The sequence below is a fragment of the Leopardus geoffroyi genome, chromosome B4 (genome assembly GCF_018350155.1).
Source record: "Leopardus geoffroyi isolate Oge1 chromosome B4, O.geoffroyi_Oge1_pat1.0, whole genome shotgun sequence".
Lineage (NCBI taxonomy): Eukaryota > Metazoa > Chordata > Mammalia > Carnivora > Felidae > Leopardus > Leopardus geoffroyi.
In genome coordinates this window covers 94,290,778-94,318,749 of record NC_059341.1, presented here as the reverse complement: position 1 = coordinate 94,318,749, position 27,972 = coordinate 94,290,778, and the positions used below count along the sequence as shown (strand labels likewise).

At 38.3% G+C, this 27,972-nt stretch overlaps 1 protein-coding gene across 8 annotated transcripts; it reads right to left on the bottom strand.

The window, feature by feature from the left end:
- Window positions 1-12: 12 nt before the first annotated feature.
- MDM2 (MDM2 proto-oncogene) lies at window positions 13-27,959 on the bottom strand. 8 transcript variants are annotated; one of them, XM_045465608.1, is made up of 12 exons: window positions 27,600-27,713; window positions 27,001-27,072; window positions 26,766-26,850; window positions 23,316-23,390; window positions 21,607-21,740; window positions 18,470-18,519; window positions 14,723-14,790; window positions 14,497-14,593; window positions 9,017-9,177; window positions 4,739-4,894; window positions 3,721-3,798; window positions 13-1,099 (listed from the first exon to the last, which is right to left on the bottom strand). In XM_045465608.1, exons 3-12 carry the CDS (start codon window positions 26,844-26,846, stop codon window positions 524-526), a joined length of 1,476 nt encoding a protein of 491 aa, XP_045321564.1. In that variant the 5' UTR covers window positions 26,847-26,850; window positions 27,001-27,072; window positions 27,600-27,713; the 3' UTR covers window positions 13-523. The 8 variants fall into 8 exon arrangements, with proteins under 8 accessions (XP_045321564.1, XP_045321562.1, XP_045321563.1 ...); XM_045465606.1 differs by having other exon boundaries at window positions 27,590-27,704; XM_045465607.1 differs by lacking the exon at window positions 27,001-27,072 and having other exon boundaries at window positions 27,590-27,959.
- Window positions 27,960-27,972: the final 13 nt, after the last annotated feature.

Here is a 27,972-nt window from a genome sequence, read left to right as displayed (position 1 = left end):
TTGAAACAATGCTTAATCAAACATTTAGTATTTTTATTTGTAAATTAATAAATAATTTATGTATACTAAACCTAAAAATTTAGACAATTTAATGGATAGGCATGGCAAATGAAACCATCTGCAGATCTGAATGTTTTCTAAGTAGCATAATCACTGCATTCCATACCCTGAATGTACATAACTTACATTTAATGTACTTATATTTTTTTAAATCAGATACGTCTCTAAATTTTAATAAAGTGGGGATCATTTAAAATATGAGTAGCGGGGTTAAGGATGACCTACATATCGAACTCGAATTACATTAAAACCCAAACAGAGAATATAAACAGAAGTGAAATTTTTCTAAAAGGAAGTATTTACTATTCCCATTCCCAAAGTAAATCATACTAGAGAAGAAATAAATCTACATGTACGGAGATACTTTCTCACTTTGATATGTGTAAAAAAAAATTTCATGTTGTCTAAATTTTTAGGGTTATATAGTTAGAAATATAGAATTCTACTTTTATAGACATGTCCACTAGGGGAAATAAGTTAGCACAATCATTTGAATTGGTTGTCTACATACTGGACAGGGCTTATTCCTCTTCTTTAGCTTTTTTGCACAAGTAAAGCATGCCATAAGATGTCCTGTTTTGCCATGAACAATGCAACCATTTTTAGGTCGACCCTGGCAAATCACACAAGGTTCAATGGCATTATGGGGAAAACTAGATTCCACGATTTCTTCTTTGTCTTGTGTTTCTTCCCTCTCAAACTCTTTGACATCTTCTTGGCTGCTATGAATGATGCTGTTAGAAGTTGATGGCTGAGAATAGTCCTCACTTTCTTGGGATTGGGAGGCCTGTGTGATTTTATCATCATTTTCCTCAGCACATGATTCCCTGGAATCATTCACTGTAGTTTTTTTACAATCAGGGACATCAAAGCCCTCTTCTACTTGTGTTGAGTTTTCCACTTTGGCTTTCTCAGGCATTTTCCCTTTATCTTTCCCTTTATCTTCAGGAAGCCAATTCTCACGAAGAGCCCAACATCTGTTGCAATGAGGTGGAAGAGGAGGATTCATTTCATTGCACGAAGTACACTTCCAATAGTCCTTCAATGAAAAAAGAGTTCGTTTCTGTAACCCTTTAACAACTACTCATAGCCAACTCTAGCAACTTCAGTATGTCTGAAATAAAATCTATCAGAGTTCAATTTTCAGCATTTTATGTTTTATATAAAACATTCAACATGTAACAATCTTTCCTCAAGCATGAGATTATAACAACACACATAAAGTATCTATTTTTTCAGGCAAACTATGCTGAAGAATCGTAAAAGTATTCACCATATCTTAACCACATACCAATAAAGTTATCTGGGGACATAGATACAGCTGGTTCATCTAGTTGAAGCAAGTGTGATGTAGTCTTTTACTCTGAAATGAGGCCTGTACCCACTTCACTCTCTTAAAGGCTCAACCCTAGGCCCAATGTCTACCAATCAATCTAGACGAAACCACTGCCCAATGAGCCACTGACTAAGACTGCCTTGGAAGTGCTCTAAAACCTGGGCTCAAGGGAGTTTCCCTCATTTCATCCACAAAGGAAATGCTAAAACATTCTCGGCAATCACGGCCACCTAAAATCTGTCATCCTTGTCACTATCCAAAATGTATGCCCCTTATTTAACTATGCTTTTCTGTGTTCTCACCTCTGTAACTGCTTACTGCTTCTCCCATATCTCAACTTATTTCCCAAGCTTTCCACCATCATGCAATTTGGAAAACAAACCCCCTTTAAATCCCCCAGGCTCTTTTAACGAATATATCCTTATTCCACTATCTTAACTGAAGCATGTTTCTTGCCTGAGGACAACATACATGTAAAACTTGCCATGAATAATATAACCATTTTTAAAAAACTGTCTATTTATTTGGGGGGAGTGGGGGGGGGGGAGAGGGAGGGCTCCGTGCTGTCAGTGCAGAGCCCTCGGAGCTGACACAGGGCTCAAACTCACAAACTGTGAGATCATTACCTGGGCTGAAATCAACAGATGCTTAACTGACTGAGCCACCCAGGGGCCCCAATATAACCATTTTTAAGTTGCCTCACAAATGCCTAAGACATCAGCAGTAGGGATGGAGACTGTTCACTATTGTACATTAGTTCGAGTTCTCAATGTAGGTTGCTACCCAACTGCTAAACCAAAGACAAAAGTTTTATAACATGTGGGAGAAAGTGCTTCAAGGACCCCAATAAACTGCAGGATCTATGTCTGGCATAAAGTAAATCAACTAGTTACTTGAATTATTTTCTATTACAGCAAAAAAAAAAAATTTTTTTTTGAATTTTACAATTTCACCTTTTTTGCATTTAGATAATAGTTTCCAACTCAGCCAAGAAAAATGAGATTTCCTATTCAAATACAACTAAAGGCATTAAGAACAAAATTAGGGGCACCTGGGTGGCTCAGTGGGTTGGGCGTCCGTCCAACTTTGGCTCAGGTCACAGCTCGGTGCCTGGAGCCTGCTTCGGATTGTGTCCCCTTCTCTCTTTGCCCCTGCCCCACTTGCACTCACTCTCTCTCTCTCAAAAATAAACATTGGGGCGCCTGGGTGGCGCAGTCGGTTAAGCGCCCGACTTCAGCCAGGTCACGATCTCGCGGTCCGGGAGTTCGAGCCCCGCGTCAGGCTCTGGGCTGATGGCTCAGAGCCTGGAGCCTGTTTCCGATTCTGTGTCTCCCTCTCTCTCTGCCCCTCCCCCGTTCATGCTGTGTCTCTCTCTGTCCCAAAAATAAATAAACGTTGAAAAAAAAAATTTAAAAAAAATAAAATAAAATAAAATAAACATTAAAAAAAAATTTAAAAAAAAAAGAACAAAGTTACAGGCACTGGGGTGACTCAGTCGGTTAAGCACCCAACTCTTGATTTCAGATCAGGTCAATTCAAGCTCACAGTGCATAAGTTTGAGCCCCGTGTCAGGCCCTGCACTGAGCAGTGCGGAGCCTGCGTGGGATTCTCTGTCTCCCTCTCTCTGCCTCTCCTCTGCTCATGTTCTCTCTCAAAATAAACATTAAAAAAAAAAAAAAATTAAAGCAGTGCGTCTGAGTGGTTCAGTCAGTTAAGCAGCCGACTCTTGATTTCAGCTCAGATCATGATCTCACAGTTCATGGGACTGAGCCCCACATCGGGCTCCACACTAACAGTGCAGAGACTGCTTCAGATTCTCTCTCCTCTCCTCCCCTTATTGCTTTCTCTCTAAACAAACAAACAAACATTAAAAAAAAAACTAAAGCTTTAATATACAGTAAAAAACCCAACTTCCAACCCCAAGAACCCTATGAAGCATGATATGTGAACGTCCTGAATTCTTAAATGGCAAACCCTACCTACCACATTCTCCAGTACAAATCAACATGATGGGAAAAATGTTTGTAACTATTACAGCTGGGTGATAAATACACTAGAAATACATTATACTACTCTCTATGCTGTACATGCTTGAAATTTTCAATAAAAAATTCTTTAAAAGTTCATATCCTAGCACCAAAAAACCCCTAAAAAATGTAGTAACAGATTCCAACACAACAAGTAAAAGAAAAAAATGCTTTAAAACTTTTTAAAAAGGATTTTAGCTTTATAGAAATTATCTCATGTCAGGAAGTAGACTAGGCATATTTTTCTAATGTTAACCTCAATGTTTTGATTCCTTAAAAAAACAGATGTATACTTACAGCTAAGGAAATTTCAGGATCTTCTTCAAATGAATCTGTATCACTCTCCCCTGCCTGATACACAGTTACTCGATATACCTAATAAAATAAATCCATCAACATCAATTTATCACCTTTTTTCCTTAACCAGGAAGGCTTCTTAGTGTAAGTCCTAACAAATAGCATGTACTACTATAGATGAGAACCTCTGAGACAGAGGTTGAATGAAATAGAGGGGGAAAAATGAAGGACCATGAAATCCTCACCCACTATGGTAAAAAGGCAACAGGATGATTAAAATGAATAAGGCAAAAAATTCAGTATAAGCATTTTTATTTTATAAATATGGGGATATTAAATAACTGTGAAACAGCCAGAAATGTTGAAGGTGGTCACCTCCAGTGACTTTAACTGTGTGCATACTTTACTTTTATAAAAATTAGGGGCGTCTGGGTGGCTCAGTTGGTTAAGCATCTGACTTTGGCTCAGATCATGATCTCACAGTTCGTGAGTTCAAGCCCCACATTGTGCTCTGTGCTGACAGCTCAGAGCCTGGAGCCTGCTTTGGTTTCTGTGTCTCACTCTCTCTCTGTCCACCCCCCCACCACCTGCATTCTGTCTCTCTCTCAAAAAATAAACATTAAAAAAATTTTTTTCAAGTAAATTAATATTAAAAGAGGGCAATTTTAAAATTTAACTTTATTAAGTAAACTCTACCCCAAAACATGGGGCTTGAAATCATGACCCAGAGATCAAGAGTTGCATGCTCCACCCACTGAGCCAGCCAGGCATCCCAAAGAGCGGAATTTTTTTTTAAATAAGATTTTTATAAGAACATTCATTAAGAACTGTTGACTTTTTGACATTTATAGTTACAAGAGTATAAATCAAAGAACTACAAAAGCCTGAAGTCCACAAAATATTCCAGTTTGAACAAGAGTCAAAGATTAAGTGAAATCAGAATACATTATAATTTCAAATAGCATCAACGAATACAGAAAATATTTAAGAAATTCAGACTATAAAGAAATAAAACTACCTCATCATCTTCATCTGAGAGTTCTTGTCCTTCTTCACTAAGGCTATAATCTTCTGAATCGAGAGACTCAACTTCAAATTCTACACTGAATTGATCTGAAACTGAATCCTGATCCAACCAATCACCTGAATGTTCACTTACACCAGCATCGAGATCCTAAAATAGGGGGGGAAAAAAAGTTACTTGAAGTACATTACCTGTTGGCCTCTGTAACAGCTTCCTAGCTCATCCCTATAGTCCTATTTCCATCTTAGATCCACCCTACACAATGACACTAGATTAAGATTCTGGGTTATTAATATATTATGTTCCCAGTTCAAAACCCCATCACATAAAGGAAAAAAGCCAAATCCCCTTGGCATTCAAGGCACGCAGAGTAGGGCCATATTAACACTTTCATCTTATCTTCCAACTAGACACTGCTCCCCCCACCCTCAATATGAACAATCAGCCAGATCTACCTTTTTTCTAAACCAAACTTGACAGTTCACCTTACACACTTTACCTCTCTCGCTGGAATAACTTAAGTTTTTAAGTCCTACTCATCCTTTTTTGATAAGGCTTCTGTCAATACCACAAGAAGAAAAGTACTTCCACTTTTAATTACCTTTCCTACTTACATATTGAATACTATATACTTTTACACATAAAATTATACAAAACATAGTTTTCTATACATGTTTCTTATCTGAGTTATACGTACTTTAAGAGTTAAAAACATGTCTTAATCTCTTTAGATCTTCAGATTGGTAGAACAGTAGTAGCTACAACCCACATGACAATTACGAGATTTTATAATTTTTTTGAGATTTATTTTTTAATGAACTTTGATAATAATTTCTTTGGAAGAGCTTTCAGACATAATTTTTTAAATTTATTTTTTAAATTCTGTATCAGCTCATGTGGTTTCTCATTTTATAGTATAAGAACCCTAATAAGACCATTAGTCCCATATTTACTGTCAGTGCTAATAGGAACATATACAAAACAGGCTAGACAGAAAAATACATTGGTCTAAGAATCAGGATACAAACATTCTTTTCTTCTAAGGTTTATTTATTTTTGACAGAGAAAGAGAGTGAGCGAGCAGAAGAGGGGCAGAGGGCAAGATGAAGAATCCCAAGCACTGCACACTGTCAGTGCAGAGCCTGAGGCGGGGATCAAACTCACAAATAGTGAAATCAAGACCTGAGTGAAAACCAAGAGTTGGGCCCTTTACCAACCGAGCCACCCAGGCACCCCAGGATACATTCTTCTTCTAGATTTGCCACTAAACAGCTATTTAACCTTGGACATATTTAAAGCCATAAAGGCCGCAGCCACTTCATCTATGAGAGTTTGGATTAAATAATCTCTAATACTTCTATCATCTGTAAAAACACAAAGTATATTATTTTATAAACACTGAGGTCAAAAGACTTTTTCACAGTGATGTTAGGATAGTAGTAAAAGCAAAATTGACAAGTTGCAGTTAATGATTCTTAACAAGGGTTCTATTAACATTCAGGTTAAAATTACATATGAAGCTAGAATATGATCTCTAATAAGGTAACCTAATAAACTGTATACTTCAATTAACTAGCATTTTAGTGCACTAAGTCTAAATTTTTAATGTTTATTTTTGAGAGAGAGACAGAGCACAAGTTGGGGAGGGGCAGAGAGAGAGGGAGACACAGAATCTGAAGCAGGCTCCAGGATCTGAGCTGTCAGCACAGAGCCCGATGCGGGACTCAAACTCACAAACTGTGAGATCATGACCTAAGCTAAAGTCGGACGCTTAACTGACTGAGCCACCCGGGTGCCCCTATTGCACTAAGTTTAGAATATGGGGATATATCACAAAAAAGATGAACGTCTCAGCAGGTATCTTCTCTTGTATGGGTTGACAAAGTATGGCCCACTACCCTTCTATTTTTACAAATAAAGTTTTATTGAACACAGCCATGGCCATTGGTTTTCCTGAGACAATTTCTCAGTTTCCAAACAATTATTAGCTATGGAATCTTAAACAAGTTATTTGAAACCTTCAAGCTTATCTTTCCCATCTATAAATGGAATGTGAGGCTGCTGAGCTGGTACCACGTAAACTGTCTAGTACAGAGGCTAGAATATAGCCTTAGTTCCTCAATTTATTAAGCCCAAAAGAAAAAAAGATGGAAGTCAGACGCACTTTCCTTTAACTGCCTTCACAGGCGGGTGAATAATGACACCAAATGAGGACTATACCATTCTCATATCAGGTAAGCTAAAAACAAGGAAAAACCCTGCCCCTACCAAAAGCTTTCACAAGTAGGAACTCAGCCTGCAAAACAGTAGATTTTTAATAGAATTTTTAGAAGAGAATATAGGATAGGAATAACAAAAAGAAAAAAGAAAATATCCTCTGTTGCTTTAATAACAAGGCAGTGTCCCAGGGTAGAAAGCAAAAACAAGGACTTTAAATATCATTTAACTAGAATTCTGAAACAACTGTAACAAAGTCTGCAAGTTTAATGGGTCATTAGTTCTACTTAAATCATTTGTAAGGAATAAAATTATCCAAACATGAAGTCTGTGTACATGTTAAGCTTTCTTTAATTGGATTCAATTTTCAGATCACATATGTTTGCTCTCAAGAACCTGTATTTTTTTTCTACAACATTTGTTAAATGTCTTAATTACCTCACTGTTGATGATGTGTCTCCCCATGAGGGCAGGGACCATATCTATATCTACCTTGACAACCACTCCAGTGCCAAACAGAACCTGGTATAGAAAACATTTACGTACCTACTGAATGAAGAACTTGCTCTCTATGCCATCTAGTGGCCTACAGAAGTAACAGCTCTATTAAATACTAAGTCTAGAGGGTACATCTGTATCCATAAAATCAGTGCTTTGGAAGGGAAAAAAAGTAAAGATAACGTAAGAAATAACAACAATAGGGACGCCTGGGTGGCTCAGTTGGTTAAGTGTCTGACCTTGGCTCAGGTCATGATCTCACTCTTTGTGGGTTTGAGCCCCGTGTCGGGCTCTGTGCTGACAGCTCAGAGCCTGGAGCCTGCTTCAGATTCTGTGTCTCCCTCACTCTCTGCCCCTCCCCTGTTCACACTCAGTCTGTCTCTCTCAAAAATAAACAAACATGAAAAAAAAAAAAAAAGGGGGCGCCTGGGTGGCTCAGTCGGTTGAGCATCCGACTTCGGCTCAGGTCATGATCTCACAGTTTGTGAGTTCGAGCCCCGCGTCGGGCTCTGTGCTGACCGCTCAGAGCCTGGAGCCTGCTTCCGATTCTGCATCTCCCTCTCTCTCTGCCCCTCCCCTGCTCATGCTCTGTCTCTCTGTCTCAAAAATAAATAAAACATTAAAAAAAATGTATATATATTTTTTAACCAAACTTCTTTCAGTGACCTCTCTTAAGAATTTTACTAATTCTGGGGCACCTGGGTGGCTCAGTCGGTTGAGCGTCTGACTTCAGCTCAGGTCATGATCTCACAGCTTGTGAGTTCGAGCCCCACGTCGGGCTCTATGCTGACAGCTCAGAGCCTGGAGCCTGCTTCAGCTTCTGTGTCTCCCTCTCTCTCTGCCCCTAACCCACTCGCATTCTCTCTCTGTCTCTCTCAAAAATAAATAAACATTTTAAAAAAATTTTTTTTAAAAAAAAAGAATCTTTCTAAAAAAAAATTTTTTTTTACTAATTCTTTGGATTTTTGTATCAATAAAGAAAATTACTAAATCTCTCCCGCCATCCATGTAACAACATGCCTGTATTTCACAGCCTTACTAAACACCTCTTTCCTGATATCTAGGCCTATGTACGGCTAAGTGTGTAGCTTAGACTATGCTGGCTTGTTTGCTGATAGCTATAAAAAGAAGATACTGTTACTCTAAATGTTCAAAACAAATTTGCCTTAGATTCTAAGATACTTAACTTTTTTTCTTCCCTTATTTTTTTAAAAATAAAACTAAAAATCCTCAGACCATTCCAATTTCTGTGAATGTACCAGTGGTGCACAGCCCACAAAGATTCTCCACTATGGAGGACGACATTAACAACTATTAATACTGGTGCTAATTTTATCATCACACCCACAACTGCATGATCTCCCACCCTCCTCCCAAACCTGGGGTTGGGGACAGAGAAGATTTACACAGTAATTTTATTTGACAGAAAAATTTACCACTGTGTATATAACAGCAATTGAATATATAGGCATTCTATCCAAATGTTTATTAGGACTGACAGAACTAGATTTTAAAAATAAGAGTCTTGTTTTATTTTATTTAAAATGAAAAGATTACCGGATTTGACGGAGTCCCCGTTGATTCACTGCTACTGCTTCTTTCACAACATATCTCCCTTATTACACACAGAGCAAGGCTTTCATCAAAGGAAAGAGAAATACTATCAGACTTGTGGCGCTTTCTCTGCCGTTCACCAGGTAATTCATCTGAATGTTCTTCTGCATATACAAGGAAAAAAAGTCAATTAAAACCCTGTTGTGATTTATTTAGCAAACGAGCTGCCTCGAGTACCTATTTGTACTGAAATTTAATCTCAATGAAATTAAACAGAGAAAATAGTCAATTATTACCATTTCAAAACTTAATGCTTTTATTGGATCTGTCCAACTGAGAGCTACAGCAGAACACTGTATTTATTTTTTCTAAGTCAGCCCTACATCAAACATGGGGCTTAAACTCACAACCCCAAATTCAAGACTCACATGGTCTACTGGCTGAGCCAGCCAGGCACCCCCAAAAGGCTGTATTTTTAAAAAGTTTTTCAAGCTTCTGAAACGCCTGGCTCAGTCAGTATATGACTCTTGATCCCGGGGTCGCTGAGTCTGCACCCCACGTTGTGTGTAGACATTACTTACACACATACAAGCTTTTCTTTTCAGAGGTGCTTGGGTGGCTCAGTCGGTTAAGCATGCAACTCTTGATTTTGGCTCAGGTCCTGATCTCTCCGTCATGAGATCAAGCCCCAATTCCAGCTCTGTGCTGACAGTGTGGAGCCTGCTTAAGATTCTCTGTGTCCTCTCTCTGGCCCTCCCCTGCTCATGCTCTCTCAAAATAAATAAATAAAGGAATAAAAGCTTTTCAAGCTTCTTTCAAAACTTCGTCTCCATTAAGTCACAACTAATTTAATCCATCTAGAGCTTTCATTGACCAATCTAAAATTCTTCTGTCAAAAATCACACTTTAGAATATATCATTTTGTTTCTAAAAAGAACAAAAAATGTTTAATTTACTTAGAAGGTATTCTTAACATTTCAATTTCCTCAGTTCTATTTTTAATAGTAATCAAAATTTTATCTTAAATAATGAATTACTTCTCACTTTAAGTCAGAATGTTGCCAAATCTGTCAGGTACTTGAATGAGTCTTACCATGTATTAGATTTAAAAATAAATTCCAAGTGAATTAAAGAGCCAAACACAAAGAACAAAACCACCCAAATACTTCTAAGAGAACATTCTTGTAATACTGGGGTAAGGAAGTGTGACATAACACTGCAAAGCCCTCAAGAAAAAATTTATCAAGGTGCCTGGGTGGCTCAGTCAGTTAAGTATCCGACTTCAGCTCAGGTCATGATCTCATACAGGGCTCCACGCTGACAGCTCAGAACCTGAAGCCTGCTTCGGATTCTGTATATCCCTCTCTCTCTGCCCCTCCCCCACTTGTGCTTTGTCTCTCTCAAAAATAAACATTAAAAAAATTTAAAAATTTATCAAAATTAGACTATGTTAAATAAATTAAGGTTTACATGGCAGAATGAACAAAAATGAAAAAGCAAATGTCAGCCTAGAATATCTGCAACATACATAAAATGATTACTACTTACTATATACAAACACCTGCCACCAATCAAGTAAAAATAACAAAAACAAACAAAAAAACCCTTGATTTAAAAAAAGTCAGAGAGGGGCGCCTGGGTGGCGCAGTCGGTTAAGCGTCGGACTTCAGCCAGGTCACGATCTCGCGGTCCGTGAGTTTGAGCCCCGCGTCAGGCTCTGGGCTGATGGCTCAGAGCCTGGAGCCTGTTTCTGATTCTGTGTCTCCCTCTCTCTCTGCCCCTCCCCCGTTCATGCTCTGTCTCTCTCTGTCCCAAAAATAAATAAACGTTGAAAAAAAAAAAAAAAATTAAAAAAAGTCAGAGAGAGGCTCCTGAGTGGCTCAGTCTATTAAGCAGTCTCTTGGTTTCAGCTCAGGTCATGATCTCATGGTATCCTTCGTGGGCTTGAGAGCCCTACACTGGGCTCTCTCTCTCCCTGGTCCCACCCCACTCCAGCTCCCTCCCTCTCTTTCTAAATAAACAAACTTAAAAAAAAAAAAAGTCAAAGATATGAAAGGCAATTCACAGAATACAAATGACTAATAAGCATATAAAAAAATCCCCTAACTCCTGATCAAGAACATGTAAATTAAAACAAGATACCATTTTTTTTATCCCCAAGAATGACAAAAATTAAAATGAGAGTCTCGAGATTTGAGAGAAAGGACATTTTTATACATTGTTGGTAGAAATGTAAAATAATATAACATTTGGTGGGCAATCTCTATCCTAGAAATATCTGCATAATTACTTAAGGATGTATGTGGCAAGGATGTTCGCTGCAGCCTTTTACATAAGTACCAAATAGGGTTATAGGATTAAACAAACCATAATCCGGGGCGCCTGGGTGGCGCAGTCGGTTAAGCGTCCGACTTCAGCCAGGTCACGATCTCGCGGTCCGTGAGTTCGAGCCCCGCGTCAGGCTCTGGGCTGATGGCTCAGAGCCTGGAGCCTGTTTCCGATTCTGTGTCTCCCTCTCTCTCTGCCCCTCCCCCGTTCATGCTCTCTCTCTGTCCCAAAAATAAATAAACGTTGAAAAACAAAAAAAAAAAATTAAAAAAAAAAAAACAACAAACCATAATCCATATGCCTGAAACAGGTACAACTTGCATAACCTTGTGCTCACTCCATTTCCTTCTCTTGACCTTCCTAGTCAAAGTCAACTTTTTCCTCTGAATTCCCCACTCTTATACCCTATACTTTAAGTAATTCTGTGTTGATCTCTCCAAAACTAAATCACAAGTTCTTGATGTAAGTTCTTAATCATGTTTGTATTCCTTATAAAAGGTGCTCTTGGTTGAATAATGTGGGCTAGAAGCCTAAAACCACACCAACTGATTCTTATTGTTTACCTCCATTAAAAATATCATTTGGGATTTTCTTCTATTAAAGTATCATATTACTCATTATAGAAATCATAAAAAAAAACAGAAAATTTAAAAAATGTAAAGCATCTGTAGTGCTACCCTTGAGAGAGAACTACTATGAACATTTTAGTGTAATAATTTTCCAGTTTTTATTTCCTTTTATTTTTTTAAGTGCTTATTTATTTTTGAGAAACAATATGAGCAGGAGAGGGACAGAGACAGAGGGGACAGAGGATCCAAAGCAGGCTCTGCGCTGACAGCAGAGAGCCCAATGCGGGGCTCAAACTCATGAACCGTGAGATCATGACCTAAGCCGAAGGCAGACGCTTAACCAACAAAGCCACCCAAACACCCATTTATTTCCTTTTAAAAAACGTATTTGAATCATACTATATGTACAATTTGGGGGTGGTTTGCTCTTAAATTTTCTTTTACGTTATTTTTAATGGCTACAGAATATGGTGTCCATGACATAGATTTATATACTGTTCATATAATTGAACTATTTAGTCCACAAAGCTGAGCAACTGCTTACTGTCTGGCACTGTGCTAGGCAGTGGGTTTACAAAAGTGAAGTCAGTTATCATCCCTGCCACCAGAGAAAGTTTAATTTCAAACACCCAGGCAACCGAAACATAATTATCTACCAGCTATGAGTGCTATGAGGAAACAAGTAGGGGGCTAAGGAAAAGAACAATCTGCCTTTGTGACTGGTTAGAGACAGGCTCTCTGAGGTCACATTTCAGCAAAAACAGAAAAATGAGGAGCTGGTCTTGTAAGGCTGAGGTAGAAAAACTCCTGGCAGGAAAAAACAAAAACAAAAAATGTGTGTGCCAACAACCTTAAAGTAGCAAAGAGTTGACTTGAAGAACTAAATAATCAGTACGATGGAAATAATAGAGGTAGGAGGAAAAGGCCAAAAACCAGGTTAAAGGCAGATCATGGCCTTGTTAGGCCAAGGTAAAAAGCGTGGGTTTTATTTTAAATAACCAAAGTGGGTAAGTGGGGAAGTGATGCAATCCAATTTACCTTTTACCACCTCCTTTAGCACTGTGTGAAGGGACACAATTGTAAAACAAAATCAGAAAGCTGTTGCTGTGGTCCGGAGACCAGAGGGCAATGGCCTGAACTAGAGTGACGACGTTTTCTACCATATGTCTTTAATTATAAATAATGCTGTAATTAGTATCTCTAAATACATGTAATCTTTGAATTTCTGATTATATCACTAGGATAGATCTCTAGAAGCAGAGTTACTGGGATAATGGTAAGAACTCCAAGCCTTTTTATATCCATAAAGGTTTAAGTTGTTGTTAAACTACTGGTACACCAATAGTGTATCGGTGCCGATACACATGTTAACAAGGATGAGTAAAAAAATCTCTAATTTGGTAGCCTAGAAAAGAAGGCTTTTTGCATTTGTCATTGTCTATAAAGCTAAATCACAAAAACTCACCCCCTTCCTATTTATTAGTCATTTGTATTTACTATGAAAAATCGGGTGTTTTGTTCCTTTTCGTTATGTGGATTTTTAATTTTTTTTTTAATCAATTTTGGAGAATTTTTTATGTAATAAGGGTATTTTTTTTTTTTTTTAATTTTTTTTTTCAACGTTTATTTATTTTTGGGACAGAGAGAGACAGAGCATGAACGGGGGAGGTGCAGAGAGAGAGGGAGACACAGAATCGGAAACAGGCTCCAGGCTCCGAGCCATCAGCCCAGAGCCCGACGCGGGGCTCGAACTCACGGACCGCGAGATCGTGACCTGGCTGAAGTCGGACGCTTAACCGACTGCGCCACCCAGGCGCCCCTGTAATAAGGGTATTGACACCATCAGGTTTAAAGTGAATATCCTTCAAATATAATTTTTTCATTTATCTTTTAAACTCATTTGGAATTCACTTTGGCATAAGGTATAGACAGAATTTGTCTTTTCTTCCCCAAATAACTAACCACTTGCTCCAGTCCCATGCAGTGAACAAAACACCCTCTGCCCTTACTGCCCTCTGCTCTCCTGTGCGTAATTCTAGTCTGGGTTTATCTACTCTATCTCACTGATCTGCTGAACTCTTCTTTCGTCTGAATCACAGTTTTAGTTATTGACTTTTGATCAGACAACAGCCTCCTCCTCCTCCACTATCTTTTCTTTGTAAAAATGTCCTCAGCTGTTTTTTTTTTTTTTTATCTCATCTTCATTTCTAAGATGTTATTTACTTTGTTTTTAAACTCACTGGTATGTTTCATCGCTTATTAGAAACAACAAATATTTTAACTGCTAAGGTAACTAAGAATAATGACTAAAATACAGTTTAGATGCTTGTCCTCTATTACCTTGAATACTAGGTGCCTAACTATAAACTCCATTGGACCCAGAAAACTGTGCTGTAGTCAAACAGAAAAATATTGCTGAGAGAGCAATTTTTAAACAAATCATATAAAAATAAGAATGAAAGAAACCCAGAAATTAATTCATCTAAGGCAAAAAAAGCGCAAAATTTCATTAAGCCTAAATGCATTAATTTCATTAGAGAATAAACAGTGAAAAGCTGTCTGAAAGTGCCAATTAATCATATGTACCTGTCTCACTAATTGTTCTCCTTCTAGATGAGGTAGATGGTCTAGAAACCAAATCTGAAGATGAAGGTTTCTCTTCCTGCAACTCTTGCACAGGGTCCTAAGCATGCAAGGTGGGGGGAGAAAAACAAAAACTTAACTTGTAACACCAGGGAGCTGAAAATTATTTGTTTAAAATAACCTAACTTTCAAGAAACATCACACTAGAATGCATTCATTTCAAGATTACCTTTTGATCACTCCCACCTTCAAGGTGACACCTATTTTCACTCACAGATGTGCCTGAATCTGATGGTTCTGATGGGGGAAAAAAAACAACAACAACAACAAAGAATCACAAACTAGAAAAGAAACTAGTCTGTCAGTCCAGGAAAAACTCCTTACACAATTTAACCTTTCAACAAACATTAAATGTGTGTCTCCCAGAGGCCAACCCCATGCTAGATATTGTAGAAATAAGTAATAAGATTCAATTTTAATACAGAGAATACATTAAGAGTAATGAAAGTGTAGTGAAGAAGACAGAGCAATGATTTTTTGGTAGGGACACAGCAAGGTCTGAGGAACAAGGAGTCAGGAAAGGTTCCATAAAATATAAAGAAGTAGGACTAAGAAAAGCTATTCCAGGCTGAAGAACACCCTGTGAAAAAAAAAATCCAGAAATGAATTACCAACGCTTGTTGCAGGGAACTACAGGTAGTTAATTATTACTAGAATATAAGCAGGATCATAAAGGATCCTGTGTGTCTTGCAAAACAGAACAAGGACATCAACAAACAGCACTCATGCCTTCAATCCTACATCACTGCATGCTTCCCAGCTGACACTTCAGAACCTTCCCTAGCACTGTTGCAGCCATTCAGCATAAAAAGGAACACGCAAGAAGGGGTGAGGGGCGGGGGTGGGGGGGGGGAGGGAGAGGGAGGGAGGGACAGGGGGGAGAGAGAGAGAGACAGACAGACAGACACGGGGAGAGAGAGAGATTATCTTAAGCCAGCTCCACACTCCGCACAGATCTCATGACCCTGCAATCATGACCTGAGCCAAAATCAAAAGTCATACGCTCAACCTACTTAGCCACCCCGGCACTCCTAAAAAGGTTTAATCCAATAGATAAAACTGTATGTCTTTTTATCCAGAGAACAATAAGGAACCCATAAATGATCATTTTAAGCGGAGAGGGACAAATTACTTCAGCAAAATAGAAGAAAAAGAGAGCAGAGGCAGGGAAGCCAACATTAGAAAGTAACTGCAATAATACAAATGCAGAAGTATTAAAGCCTAAACTAAGGCATGGAAGAAAAATCAATTCCAGAGAAGTTAAAACCATTCACCAAGAGAGAAACTTCAGAAGACAAAGAGATTGGGATGGGAAGATAATGAACTAAAGTGGATGAAACTCATTCAGGTAGGTAGGTTTAGTTTTTAGTTGGATGTATAGACTTGGAGCTCAGAAGTCAGCATTTCAGATATGGAATATATACAGGTGCCAAAGATCATAATCAAATACCCTCCAAAACATTTTCATCTTAATACGAATGTCAGGCCCAAGCGTTAACACTTTGAAATTATGCACATTATCGTAAGTTTATTGCTTCTTTATATCATGGGTTATGTATTTTAAGTTGTACATATAGACAGGTTATATTACGTTTTAGTATAATAAAGGAGATGTTACAAAATAGATGTAATAAAAAGGAAGTACTAGGTGTGACAGGTTGAGAACACAGTTACAAGAGCTCTGAAGTTAATTCTACTAACTGAAACCTGAAACAAACACAGAAATAACAAATGGAAATAACCTAAGTAATCTATAGGTTACCATCTCATTAATATAATTTTCCTGGTAATCTACCAAGGTGTCTTTACACGAACCAATGAATACATCAGGTATAAAATTTAAAAAACTTAAAATACTACTAATACTATTTTTTTGGCCTTCATTTAATTTCATAAAGAGCTCTATAAAACAATAAAGCATCTTGTTACCAGCCTAACAGTCACTTCTACTCTAGGATAAGACAGTAATGCTCTTTTCTGGGTCTTAAATCCTAACTATGGAACAGTATTCAACTCAACACATTTATTAAACACCGTATTACTAAAACACTGTATTGATGCAAAATGCAAACCTGAGTAGGATACAAGAAATATAATCAAGTGAAACAAAACAACGTAACAATAAGGTCCAAATACAGAACAGTGGAAGCACAAGAGTGGCCAGTTTGTTGCATAAACAAGCTTTTGAAAACAATTAATTGTAGTTCAAGAACGGGCTTTAAGAAGTTAGGGGTGTGTTGGGAGCCAGCTCCTACTGGCAAAGAACTGTGTATCTTCTACCAATTCCATGTACACAGCTTGAAAATGGCCATGGTGGGAGTTATTTACACGATGGAAATCAGCAAACACCACAAATCAGGGCTTTTCCTGAAGAGTGAGTGGGTTGTTAAACATTTACTAGCATACCACCATATACATTTATGTGTATCTCTCTGAAATACAAACCTAGTGCTTTCATCAGATTCTTAGTTAAGAACTGCAAGCCGAAAGATAGGCAAAGAAGATGCCACTTACCTGAACAAACTGATAAAGTTTTGTCTATTAAATAAATAAAAAATAAAAAATGGGCCCCATCTATTTGAATGGTCCTACTTAAGTATCTGTATTATTTCCCAAAACCTTTTAATATGTTTTAATGACATCTCTTGTAAGCATGGCCTTCTGAAATTATCTAGAAACAAGTGTTGGTTGGGGCGCCTGGGTGGCGCAGTCGGTTGGGCGTCCGACTTCAGCCAGGTCACGATCTCGCGGTCCGTGAGTTCGAGCCCCGCGTCGGGCTCTGGGCTGATGGCTCAGAGCCTGGAGCCTGTTTCCGATTCTGTGTCTCCCTCTCTCTCTGCCCCTCCCCCGTTCATGCTCTGTCTCTCTCTGTCCCAAAAATAAATAAACGTTGGGAAAAAAAAAAAATTTAAAAAAAAAAAAAAAAAAAAGAAACAAGTGTTGGCAAGGATGTAGAGAAAAAGGAACCCATGTGCATGGTTGGTGGGAATGCAAACTGGTTCAGCCACTGTGAAAAACAGTACAGAGGTTTCTCAAAAAATTAAAAACAGGACTACCATATGATCCAATAATTCCACTTCTGAGTGTTTACCCAAAGAATACAAAAACACCAATTCAAAAAAGATAAATGCACCCCTATGTTCACTGCAGCATTATTTACAACAGCCAAATTATTTTATGGAAGCAGCCCCAGTGTCCATAGATAGATGAATAAAGATACAGTATGTGTGTGTGTGTGTGTATTCTATGCATACATACACACACACAATGGAGTATTACTCAGCCATAAAAAAAGAATGAAATTTTCCCATTTACACTATGGATATATAAAGAGAGTGTAATGTTAAGTGAAAACAGAGAAAGACAAATACCATATGATTTCACTCACATGTGGAATTTAAGAAAGAAAGAAAAACAAAGAAAAAGGAGGCAAACCAAAAAACAGACTTTTAACTCTAAAGAACAAACGATGGCTACGGGGCGGGGCGGGGCGGGGGAGGAATATGGGTGAAATTAAGTGATGGGAATTAAGGAGTGCACTTGTGATGAGCACACAGTGATATATGGAATTGTTGAATCACTGTATTGTACCTTGGAAACTAATAGAACACTGCATGTTAACTAAACTAGAATTAAAATAAAAATATAAATTTAAAAAAATAAGTGTTTAATAAATGTTTGTGAGATGCCAAAAAACCCAGAAATTTTCTTTCAGAACAAATATTAATACTGATATCCCAAGGCTTAAGTTAATGGAATAAGATATTTAACTTTACATGTCACAAAGTTGCATTAGAATCTCAGTATTATTTTACTTCATGTAGTTCATTTCTTCCCCTTAAATGACTTCCACATACATAAAACATCTTTAAAATATTTTCATGGTGTCTGTTTATGTTATTCAAAATTAACTTACCATGCTGATTGACTACTACCAAGTTTCTGTAGATCATTGTATATATTTTCCTTGTAGGGAGGAAAAAAAAGAGACATACGTTTTAAAATAAAAATATATTAAACTGGACTTAACCAGACTTATAAATACGTATTAATATGAACTATATTGTGCACAAACTAAATTTTAAGTTAATGCATTCAGGGGTACTTGAGTGGCTCAGTCAGTTAAGTGTCCGAATCTTGATTTTGGCTCAGGTCATGATCTCACTGTTTGTGGATTCAAGCCCCACGTTGGGCTCCGTGGAGCCTACTTGAGGTTCTCTCTCTCTCCCACTCTCTCTCTCCTCCGCTGCTCATGCTCACTCATGCTCTCTCTCAAAATAAATAAACTTTAAATAAATTAATGCAAACTGTACCACTGGTAAGCTTCTAGGCCCTAAAAAGCACCATGATAATTAGCTGTATGATTACCTACTGTCACTCTTATTTAATCACAAAGGTCCCTCTAGCTGAAAGACTTCATATCTCCATTTCCTGAAATATGCCTTGTTTGGACCTCACCAAAAGACCCCAGAGAATGGGTGTGAATGCAGAAAGCAGTTTAATATATTTGTTTTCAAACAGAGAAGAAAAATTTCTAGCTCTGTACTTAAAGCTGAGAAGTAAACTGCCTAAAAAGGTAGTGGGTTGTGCAAAACCTGCATCCTACATAGGAACTTGATTATAATTTTGACTTCTATCAAAACTCATGGACCAACCACCTAATGAATTTTCTTTCTTAATCTTAAAATTTATTTAAAGTTTCCTTCATTCATGTAGTAAATACAGACTGAAAACAAGGAATAAAATGGAAACAAATCTCTGCCCTCATAGAACTTATACCCCAACAGGAAGACAATTCAGTTATTCCAGCCTTCACTGATGTTATGGTACAGTTTTTTTTTTTTTTAAACTAACGACTTTAGAGAATGTTATTGGTTATGTATCATTTCTAATTCCTATCATTAAGGGAAAGTGCCAATCCCAATTATTTCTTTTCACTCTTGGAACTAATGACACAGCTCTGTAAACTCATAAAAACCAGTATTCCTGTTCATACCTTTTTTTCCAAGTTAGTAATCTCCCCAGTGTTTAATCTCTCAACATATTAAAATTCAAGTCAAAGATACTTTTTAAACTATGCTTTCAATGTGAGAAATTATACAACTGTACCTCAAAACATTATCAGAAGATTCAACACTCAAACAGTGCAAAATCACCAACATAGTTATAAAATAAAGCTTATATCCCAAGGCCAAATGTAAAATAACAACATAAATAAATATTAGACAGGGACACCAGGGTGGCTCAGCTGGTTAAGCATCCGACTTCAGCTCCGGTCATAATCTCACAGTTCCTGAGTTCAAGCGCCATATTGGGCTCTTTGCTCTCAGTGCAGAGCCTGCTTTGGATCCTCTGTTTCCCTCTCTCTGCCTCTCCCCCACTCTCTCCCTCTCAAAAAATAAATAAATAAATAAACATTAAAAAAATAAACATTAGACAAATGTGACTTAATGGAAGGATGTTTATATAATGTTGAATTAAGAAGCATGACAAAATTAAATATAGTATGTTCACAACTGGGTTAAATCACATCTGCACATAACAGAAAAACAGGTAAAAATACCATTCAATGACAAACTACAGTCTTTTTTTTTCCTATTTTTAGTTTTGTCTTTTCCTATTGTCCAATAATGAATACTTACTATGCTTACATAATGAAACTGTTTTAAAGTTATAAATACTCCATTTAATTACCATCTTTTTAGCTATAATATTATTGAACATTAAACACCAGTAGAACCTAGTTAATTGTTTCAGGTGAAAAGTATTCATCCCATTAAGAAAAACATACAAGCTAAGGCTCTACACAGACTGTGCTAAACCACATGGGAAAAGGAATTCCAAATGTAAGGAAAGGATGACTGAAGAAACAGTCTTCACTGGGAATGCAAGCTGGTGCAGCCACTCTGGAAAACAGTATGGAGGTTCCTCAAAAAAATTAAAAATAGAACTACCCTACGACCCAGCAGTTGCACTACTAGGTGTTTATCCAAGGGATACAGGTGTGCCATTTCAAAGGGACACATGCACCCCCATGTTTATAGCAGCACTATCAACAATAGCCAAATATGGAAAGAGCCCAAATGTCCACCGATGGATGAATGGATAAAGAAGATGTGGTATATATATACACTGGAGTATTACTCGGCAATCAAAAAGAATGAAATCTTGCCATTTGCAACTATGTGGATGGAACTGGAGGGTATTATGCTAAGTGAAATTAGAGAAAGACAAATATCGTATGACTTCACTCATATGAGGACTTTGAGGCAAAACAGATGAACATAAGGGAAGGGAAACAAAAATAATATAAAAACAGGGAGGGGGACAAAACATAAGAGACTCATAAATATGGAGAACAGAGGGTTGCTGGAGGGGGTGTGGGAGGGGGGATGGGATAACTGAGTAAGGGGCACTAAGGAATCTACTCCTGAAATCATTGTTGCACTATATGCTAACTTGAATGTAAATTTAAAAAAAATAAAATTTAAAAAAAAGAAAAAAGAAAAAAAACAGTCTTCAGTTCCCAGTAATTCTAGAAAGGTTATCTGTGTTAAACTTGGCTGATGAAGTGCTATGATATATGACAAAATAATCTCCAAAGTAACGAATGCTTAAATTTAAGCCTTTACCACAGGGTAAAGATGGTCTTTGAAAGTAACTGCAGTATTTTTTAATTTACAGTAACCATGACTAACATTTAAGTGTGTTCTATGTGTCAAACACTGCTTTTTACACATTGTCTTCATAAACTCCACATTAAGTATTTATATTATCCCTACTTTACAAATAGGGTAATCTAAGGTTTTGAGCAAGTAAATCAATTTACCAAGTCACACAGCTAGTAAATAGCTGAGCTAGGTCTCAAAGCCAGGTTTGTAAGATTCCAGAATGTAGGTTCTCAAGCAATATGCTATCTTACCAAGAAATTAAATTTCCACATCTTTTATATATACAGCAACAATTTTTCTCTGACAAAAGGGAGTGAAGGTGGAGGCAAAGTGAAACATTTGTCCAGTTGGCTTTTTACAATTGACTAAACTGAAGAATTACCTGTGTTCTTTCACAGAGAAGCTTGGCACTCCAAACAAATCCCCTAGGAGATCATTGGAACAATACACAATATGCTGTTGCTTCTCATCATATAATCGTTTAGTCATAATATACTGGCCAAGGTAAAATATAACCTGAAATAGAAATATGATTTCTGAGCATTAAAGAAAAGTAAATGTTAGTTTCAAAAACATTCAATACCTCATTCATCTAAAGATGGTTAAACAACCAGCAACCATACCCACAACCATCTAGAATAACCTCTCTAGAGAGAGAGGGAGACAGAATCTGAGGCAGGCTCCAGGCTCTGAGCTGTCAGCACAGAGCCTGATGCGGGGCTCAAACCCATGAACCATGAGATCATGACCTGAGCCAAAGTCGGACTTAACCAACTGAGCCACCCAAGCACCCCTCCCCTTATTTCTATCTACTACTAAATGCATACCTTTTGTTTCCTTAACTAATTACATGATGATAATGAGGTCAAACCCAAGTTAACAGCCCTAAAAATATCCTTAACCTCGACACTTCCCTACTGTCTTAACTGGCTAAGCAGGCCTCATTGAAAGGAATATTCCCTGGTAACTATTGACTGAAGAGACTGTTGATAGACCATGGGCAAGGAAGAAGAGAACCTACACTCCTACCAAACATCCCATTAGGAAGTTTATAAAAAGTGTGGCTGAAAAGGAAAATGATCTGGAGTCTCTTCTTGACCCACTATCCCAATGTAGATAAGGTACTTCAGTGTTTTAAGCAATCTAGGACCCATAAACTAAGTGAGAGAGATGGGGAAAAGGCACATTTCACTCACAGTGAAATTTTGCCTAAGATGACCCAATCTCTCACTGAAAATCATGCTTCTGTGCACAAATTTCAAGCTAGAGAACAATACATTGAAATGTATCCATTAAATAGAACATATACGTTCATGAATCAGCTCACCTCTATCCCAGAAAGATCAGTATACTGTACTCATGTATCTCTAGTGCAGAAGTTCTTAACCTGGGATCCATGGATGCCCAAGAAGTCCTTGGATAGAATTCAGGGGGTCCATTAATTTGGATGGAAAAAGAATTTCTGTATTTTCACTAACTTTTCACTGAAATTTAGCTTTCCTTCAATTATGAATATAGGCAACAAACCACAAAGTATTAGTAATACCTGTGATTTTTGCCACCAATAAAAACCACAAGTGTTTTCATATCATATTATGCTTGGTGTAAACATCTCAAAATATTAACTATACTCCTCAAAATATTAACTATACTCCTTGAAATTACATTTATTAGGTCTACTACTAAATCTTATTTAATGTGTTAATTAAAAAGCACACACACAAAAAAGCACATATATCAAGCTTGTTTACTATTTGGATAACTATGTTACATAATTTGTGTCTTTTGTAATCCTATACATTTTGGTTCATGCATTTGGAAACAGGATTCTGAGAAGACTTCCAGTTTGCCAAGTGGGTCCACAGCACAAAAATGCTAAGAACCCCTACAGAGTCTCCCTTTGTCTCAGAGGTGCTAGCTGAGAAGTGATATTCAAGTATAATTAGAATTTTCAGCTTCAAAGTATAGTCCAAATGACAATGCTTAATATTGCTGCTTCCTGAAAAATCCCTCTATATGGCCAATTTCTTCCAATGGCTACATGTAACTAATAAGACATTAGTTATCTTGTTCACGCTTAATTTAGCTTACCTCTTTCATAGTATAAGTGTCTTTTTGTGCACCAACAGACTTTAACAACTTCAAGAGCAATGGCTTTGGTCTAACCTATGAAAAACAAAAACTTGCTATTATACTTCCAAAATTATTCCAGGACTGTTAAGTCCCACAGTAAGCATGTCCATGAAGAATTTCAATAAACGTAGCAGACATTACATTTAACAATCTCACAAGGTTAGAACTCAAAAAATAAGTCAAATGTTTTCACTAAATGCAATAAACTATAGAAACTGAATACCGCAGACTGTCAAGGCAGTGTGGAAAAAATACTGAGATTTAATTACTATGCAAATAGTCACAGAATCCTCAAGTATCATCAGTTGCAATCAGAAATAGTGTCCACGCCAAGGCAGTGAAAATTATTCTTTTTCCTCCAGCTGTTTCTATTATCTGCTTACTACCTTACAAACTTAAGCATAAATGGAATACTCCAATGAGATTACCATAAACTACATTGCAAAATCCAAGAGAGAAGAGTAAGTCTTTAGGGTAGGTCCTTTTCCCAATCTCTTCTTTCCACATATTAGGCTCCTGAAGGCTGGACGACTTAAATAACTAACCCAAATGACAAGGATAATTAAGAGCAGATCTGAGACTGCAACTCACAACCCTCATCTACAAAGCAGCATTTTCTTCCTACTATATAATGCTGCCTCTTAATTGGTCTACATTTCAAATACCTACTTGACAAACATCTATTGAGCTTGTACCACGCACCAGACAGAGCTAGGTATTGGGGGGGAGGGGAAATAAATAAAATACAAGCTGTATGCAAGGAGCCAGCCAACTAAATCAGGGGTCAATTTTTTTCTATAAAGAGCCAGAATGTAAATATTTGAAGCTTTTCCTGCCACGTGGTCTGACTCAGAAGTACAGAATATATGTAAACCAATAGCCATGGCTGCATTTCAGTAAAACTTTCTTCACAAAAACAGGCAGGAGACCAAATTCAGTCCACAGGTTATAGCTTGCCTGACCCTGATTTAGAAGTTTTGCAAGTGGTATTGAGAAAATAACTGGCAAGGAGACAGAGATATAATATACTCTTTCTCCCTAACTGTTGCTATATCAAAATCTTCAAAACTCAACTATCTTTATAACTTGCTCCCTCCACAAAGACTAGTGTCTCTGCACCTCTCTTCAATATATTCCCGTCCTTTGTCTAACTTGGAAATCTAACAGCATCCCAGTATGCAATATAACTCTCAAAAGTAAATTTAAGAAAACTGCCCACTTCCAGCTAATCAATTAAATAACCAAAAAACTTAAAATACACTTAAGTGTAGTATTGAATCATTAGCTGTTCTGATCACACACTTTTGGGGGGGGGGCGGGTTACATATATACTTTACTTCCAGGGTACTTAAAGAATGACCTCTCTGAAAAGATAAAAAATTATTTTTTTCCTCCTCAAATTTTATATATGCTATGTTAACTTCAAACTACATAAAACAACTCAAAGTAAAAATCTGCAATGGAGAGCCATTAGTTTTTTATTAAGACCTGAAAGACATGCAATAAGAAAACTGTAAGAAGCATTCTTAATCTTACATTTAATAACAAAGAGATAAATAAATGCCAAATGAAAAAAGATCTAGATGTGAAAATTAAAATATTACAAGAAAATACAGGGCTATATCTGCATAATCTTGGGATGGGAGAATTCTTCCAAAGCATGATATGAAATTCAAAAACCAACAAGTTTGACTTCATAAAAACATTCTCAAAAACAACATAAAGTTAAACATTTGTAAATGATAAAAGCCAAATATATTTGAAACACAGAGAACTACAAATTATTACAAAAAACACAATAAAACAAAAAGAAAAGTGAACAGATGAGACCAAGTAAATTCCAGAAGAAAGAAACGATTTAACGAATGACAAGACGCCCAATCTCAACAGACATTAAGGAAATACAAATTTAAATGATGATACAGTACCTTTTACCACAAAAGTAGCAAAATAATAAAAACTGATAATATTCAGTGTTGGCAGAGGTGAAAACTGTTACAATCTTGTGGTAATCAAGATGTGAATAGCAATCAAATACATGTATAGTTTAGGACCCAAGAGTTCTACTTCTACAAAATCTTACAGGAGGAGACATGTACAAAGCAGCGCTATTTTTTTTATAAAAATTTTTTATTAATATTTATGATAGACAGAGCATGGGTGGGGGAGGGAGAGGCAGACACAGCATCTGAAACAGGCTCCAGGCTCTGAGTTGTGAGCACAGAGCCAGTCACAGGGCTCGAACTCATGAACCACGAGATCATGACCTAAGCTGAAGATGGACGAACTGAGCCACTCAGGCACCCCAAAGGAGCACTGTTCGTAATACTCAAAAATAAAACTCAATTTTCTAAAAACCTATTAAAAAAAAAAAAAAAACCCTATCAGTAGAGGCATGAATTTTTTAAATACTACTACCCTAATGCTTTGGAACGCTATGGAAGCATCAAACAGAATTCTGTAGATTTACTGACATGGATGGAATTTGCACCACACCTCTAGTTTAATCCTGTTTTAATAGAACAGAACAGTAACACATCATATATGGGTATATACATAGGAAAAATCTAAAAGGAGACATGGTTGAAAGAGAAGACTAGAGGGGTGCCTGAGCGGCTCAGTCAGTTAAGCGTCTGACTCTTTTTTTTTTTTTTTTTTTTTAATTTTTTTTTTTTTCAACGTTTTTATTATTTATTTTTGGGACAGAGAGAGACAGAACATGAACGGGGGAGGGGCAGAGAGAGAGGGAGACACAGAATTGGAAACAGGCTCCAGGCTCTGAGCCATCAGCCCAGAGCCTGACGCGGGGCTCGAACTCACGGACCGCGAGATCGTGACCTGGCTGAAGTCGGAAGCTTAACCGACTGCGCCACCCAGGCGCCCCTAAGCGTCTGACTCTTGATTTCGGCATAGGTCATGATCTCATGGTTCATGGGACAGAGCCCCACATCAGGCTCTGTGCTGACAGCTCGAAGCCTGCTTGGGATCCTCTCTCAAAATGAATAAACTTAAAAAAAAAAAAGAGAGAGAGAGAGATGATCAGAATTTTCAGTTTTCTGTAATGCCTAAAATCTTTCTAAGCATGAATTAGTTTTGTGACTTTTAGAAACCATTTAGGAAGTTCAGTAAGTCAAAATAGAAAAAAAAATCGGTCACATAATAAACATAACTTCAGCATCCATGCTTAAGAATATAATGGAACTCAATTTTACATCCAGTGTGGGAAAGTACAAAGAAAATGATACAGGTTCTTACAGTCAGCTTTTACAGTTATGCCTGAGTGGCAGAATTCAAGCTATGTTCATACAATTTCATTTAAAAAGCCATGCCATAAATGTGGTCTATGGAATTTAGTTGATCACCTCATAAATTATTCTTAAAAGTTACACTTGAGACAAAAATACCAACCAGGGTCTCTTGTTCCGAAGCTGGCATCTGTGAGGTGCTTACAGCACCATCGGTAGACACAGACATGTTGGTATTGCACATTTGCCTGTGAGTAGGAAAAAAAACACACATGATAAAAACTTGAAATAATGAAACAAAGGTGAAAAAAAAACCCACCAAAGTCATATGGGAAGAAGATAAACACTGCCCTTAAATATTGTAGTAAAACTAAAGCCAGTAACAAGCAGGTCCTTACCTGGATCAATGTAGAATAAGTGCTCTACGTCGGTGACCACAGGTATCTACCTCTAATCGCCAGTGAATACAGCTGGGAAAAAGCATAGTTTAAATAGCCCCAGCTGGAGACAAGTCAGGGCTTAGCTCCTTCTGCTGCGTACTAGGAACGTGTCCGAACTTGACCAGCCCAAAGGGAAAAGCTGAGTCAACTTAGCCACAGAACCAGCCCAAACTCGCCCAGACAAGGCGCCGGCTTCACGCAGGCTGCGGAACAGGCACCTGTCATCATTGGGACCCCAAGCCGAGAGGCCGCCGACGGCCCCGCAACGCACCCCCCGCCCACGTGACCTTACCCTGACCACCCGCGGAGCCCCCCGCCTCCCGCCCGCGGGCTGGCGCGCCCGAAACCCCGCCCTCCCCCCCCCCCCCCGGGCGGCCACAGCCTCACCTCCTTCCAACAAAAACCTCCACAAACCCACGTGCCCCGCGCCCCCCACCACCAAATGCACAAAGCCCGCAGGCGGGGAAGAGGCTACAAACGACAGCGAGCTGGGAAACCCAAGTCACAGAACAAACCCAGAACTGCCCATGCGCTTCCCGGCCGGTACCTGCTCTCACCAAGCGGAGTTGTCCGCGCCTGGAGTAGGAAGAACGGGGACCCTCGAGGCTCCCCAGTTCCCTTCACTGGGCGGGCAGAAGCCCGACGCCGTGGGCCTCGGCGACCATTCCACTCACGGGGCCCAGGCCACTGGGGCGCTCGAACGCACTGGGTCCGGAGAAGAGAGAGGCTCCTGGCGGCGAAGCCGGCAGGACCTCGGTCAGAGGGGTTAGGGCTGCCCCTCAGACTCGGGCTCTTACTCCATTTTCTTTCCAGCCACACAGGGCCGCACAGGCCCCAGGAGGACCCGAGCCGGCCGAGGCGCGCCCGATGCGCGCCCCCTGCTGCCCCAGAGGAGCGCGCCGGAAGCCGCGACTCATCAGGGCGCTTGCG

Coding starts and splice junctions, on each gene's coding strand:
- MDM2 (XM_045465607.1), bottom strand. CDS start 26,846: ATGTGCAATACCAACATGTCTGTGTCTACCGATGGTGCTGTAAGCACC. Junction 4,895..9,016: donor CGGGGACTCCGTCAAATCCG/GTAATCTTTTCA, acceptor CCCCTATTTTAG/GATCTCGATGCTGGTGTAAG. Junction 3,799..4,738: donor TCTCAGATGAAGATGATGAG/GTAGTTTTATTT, acceptor TTATTTTATTAG/GTATATCGAGTAACTGTGTA.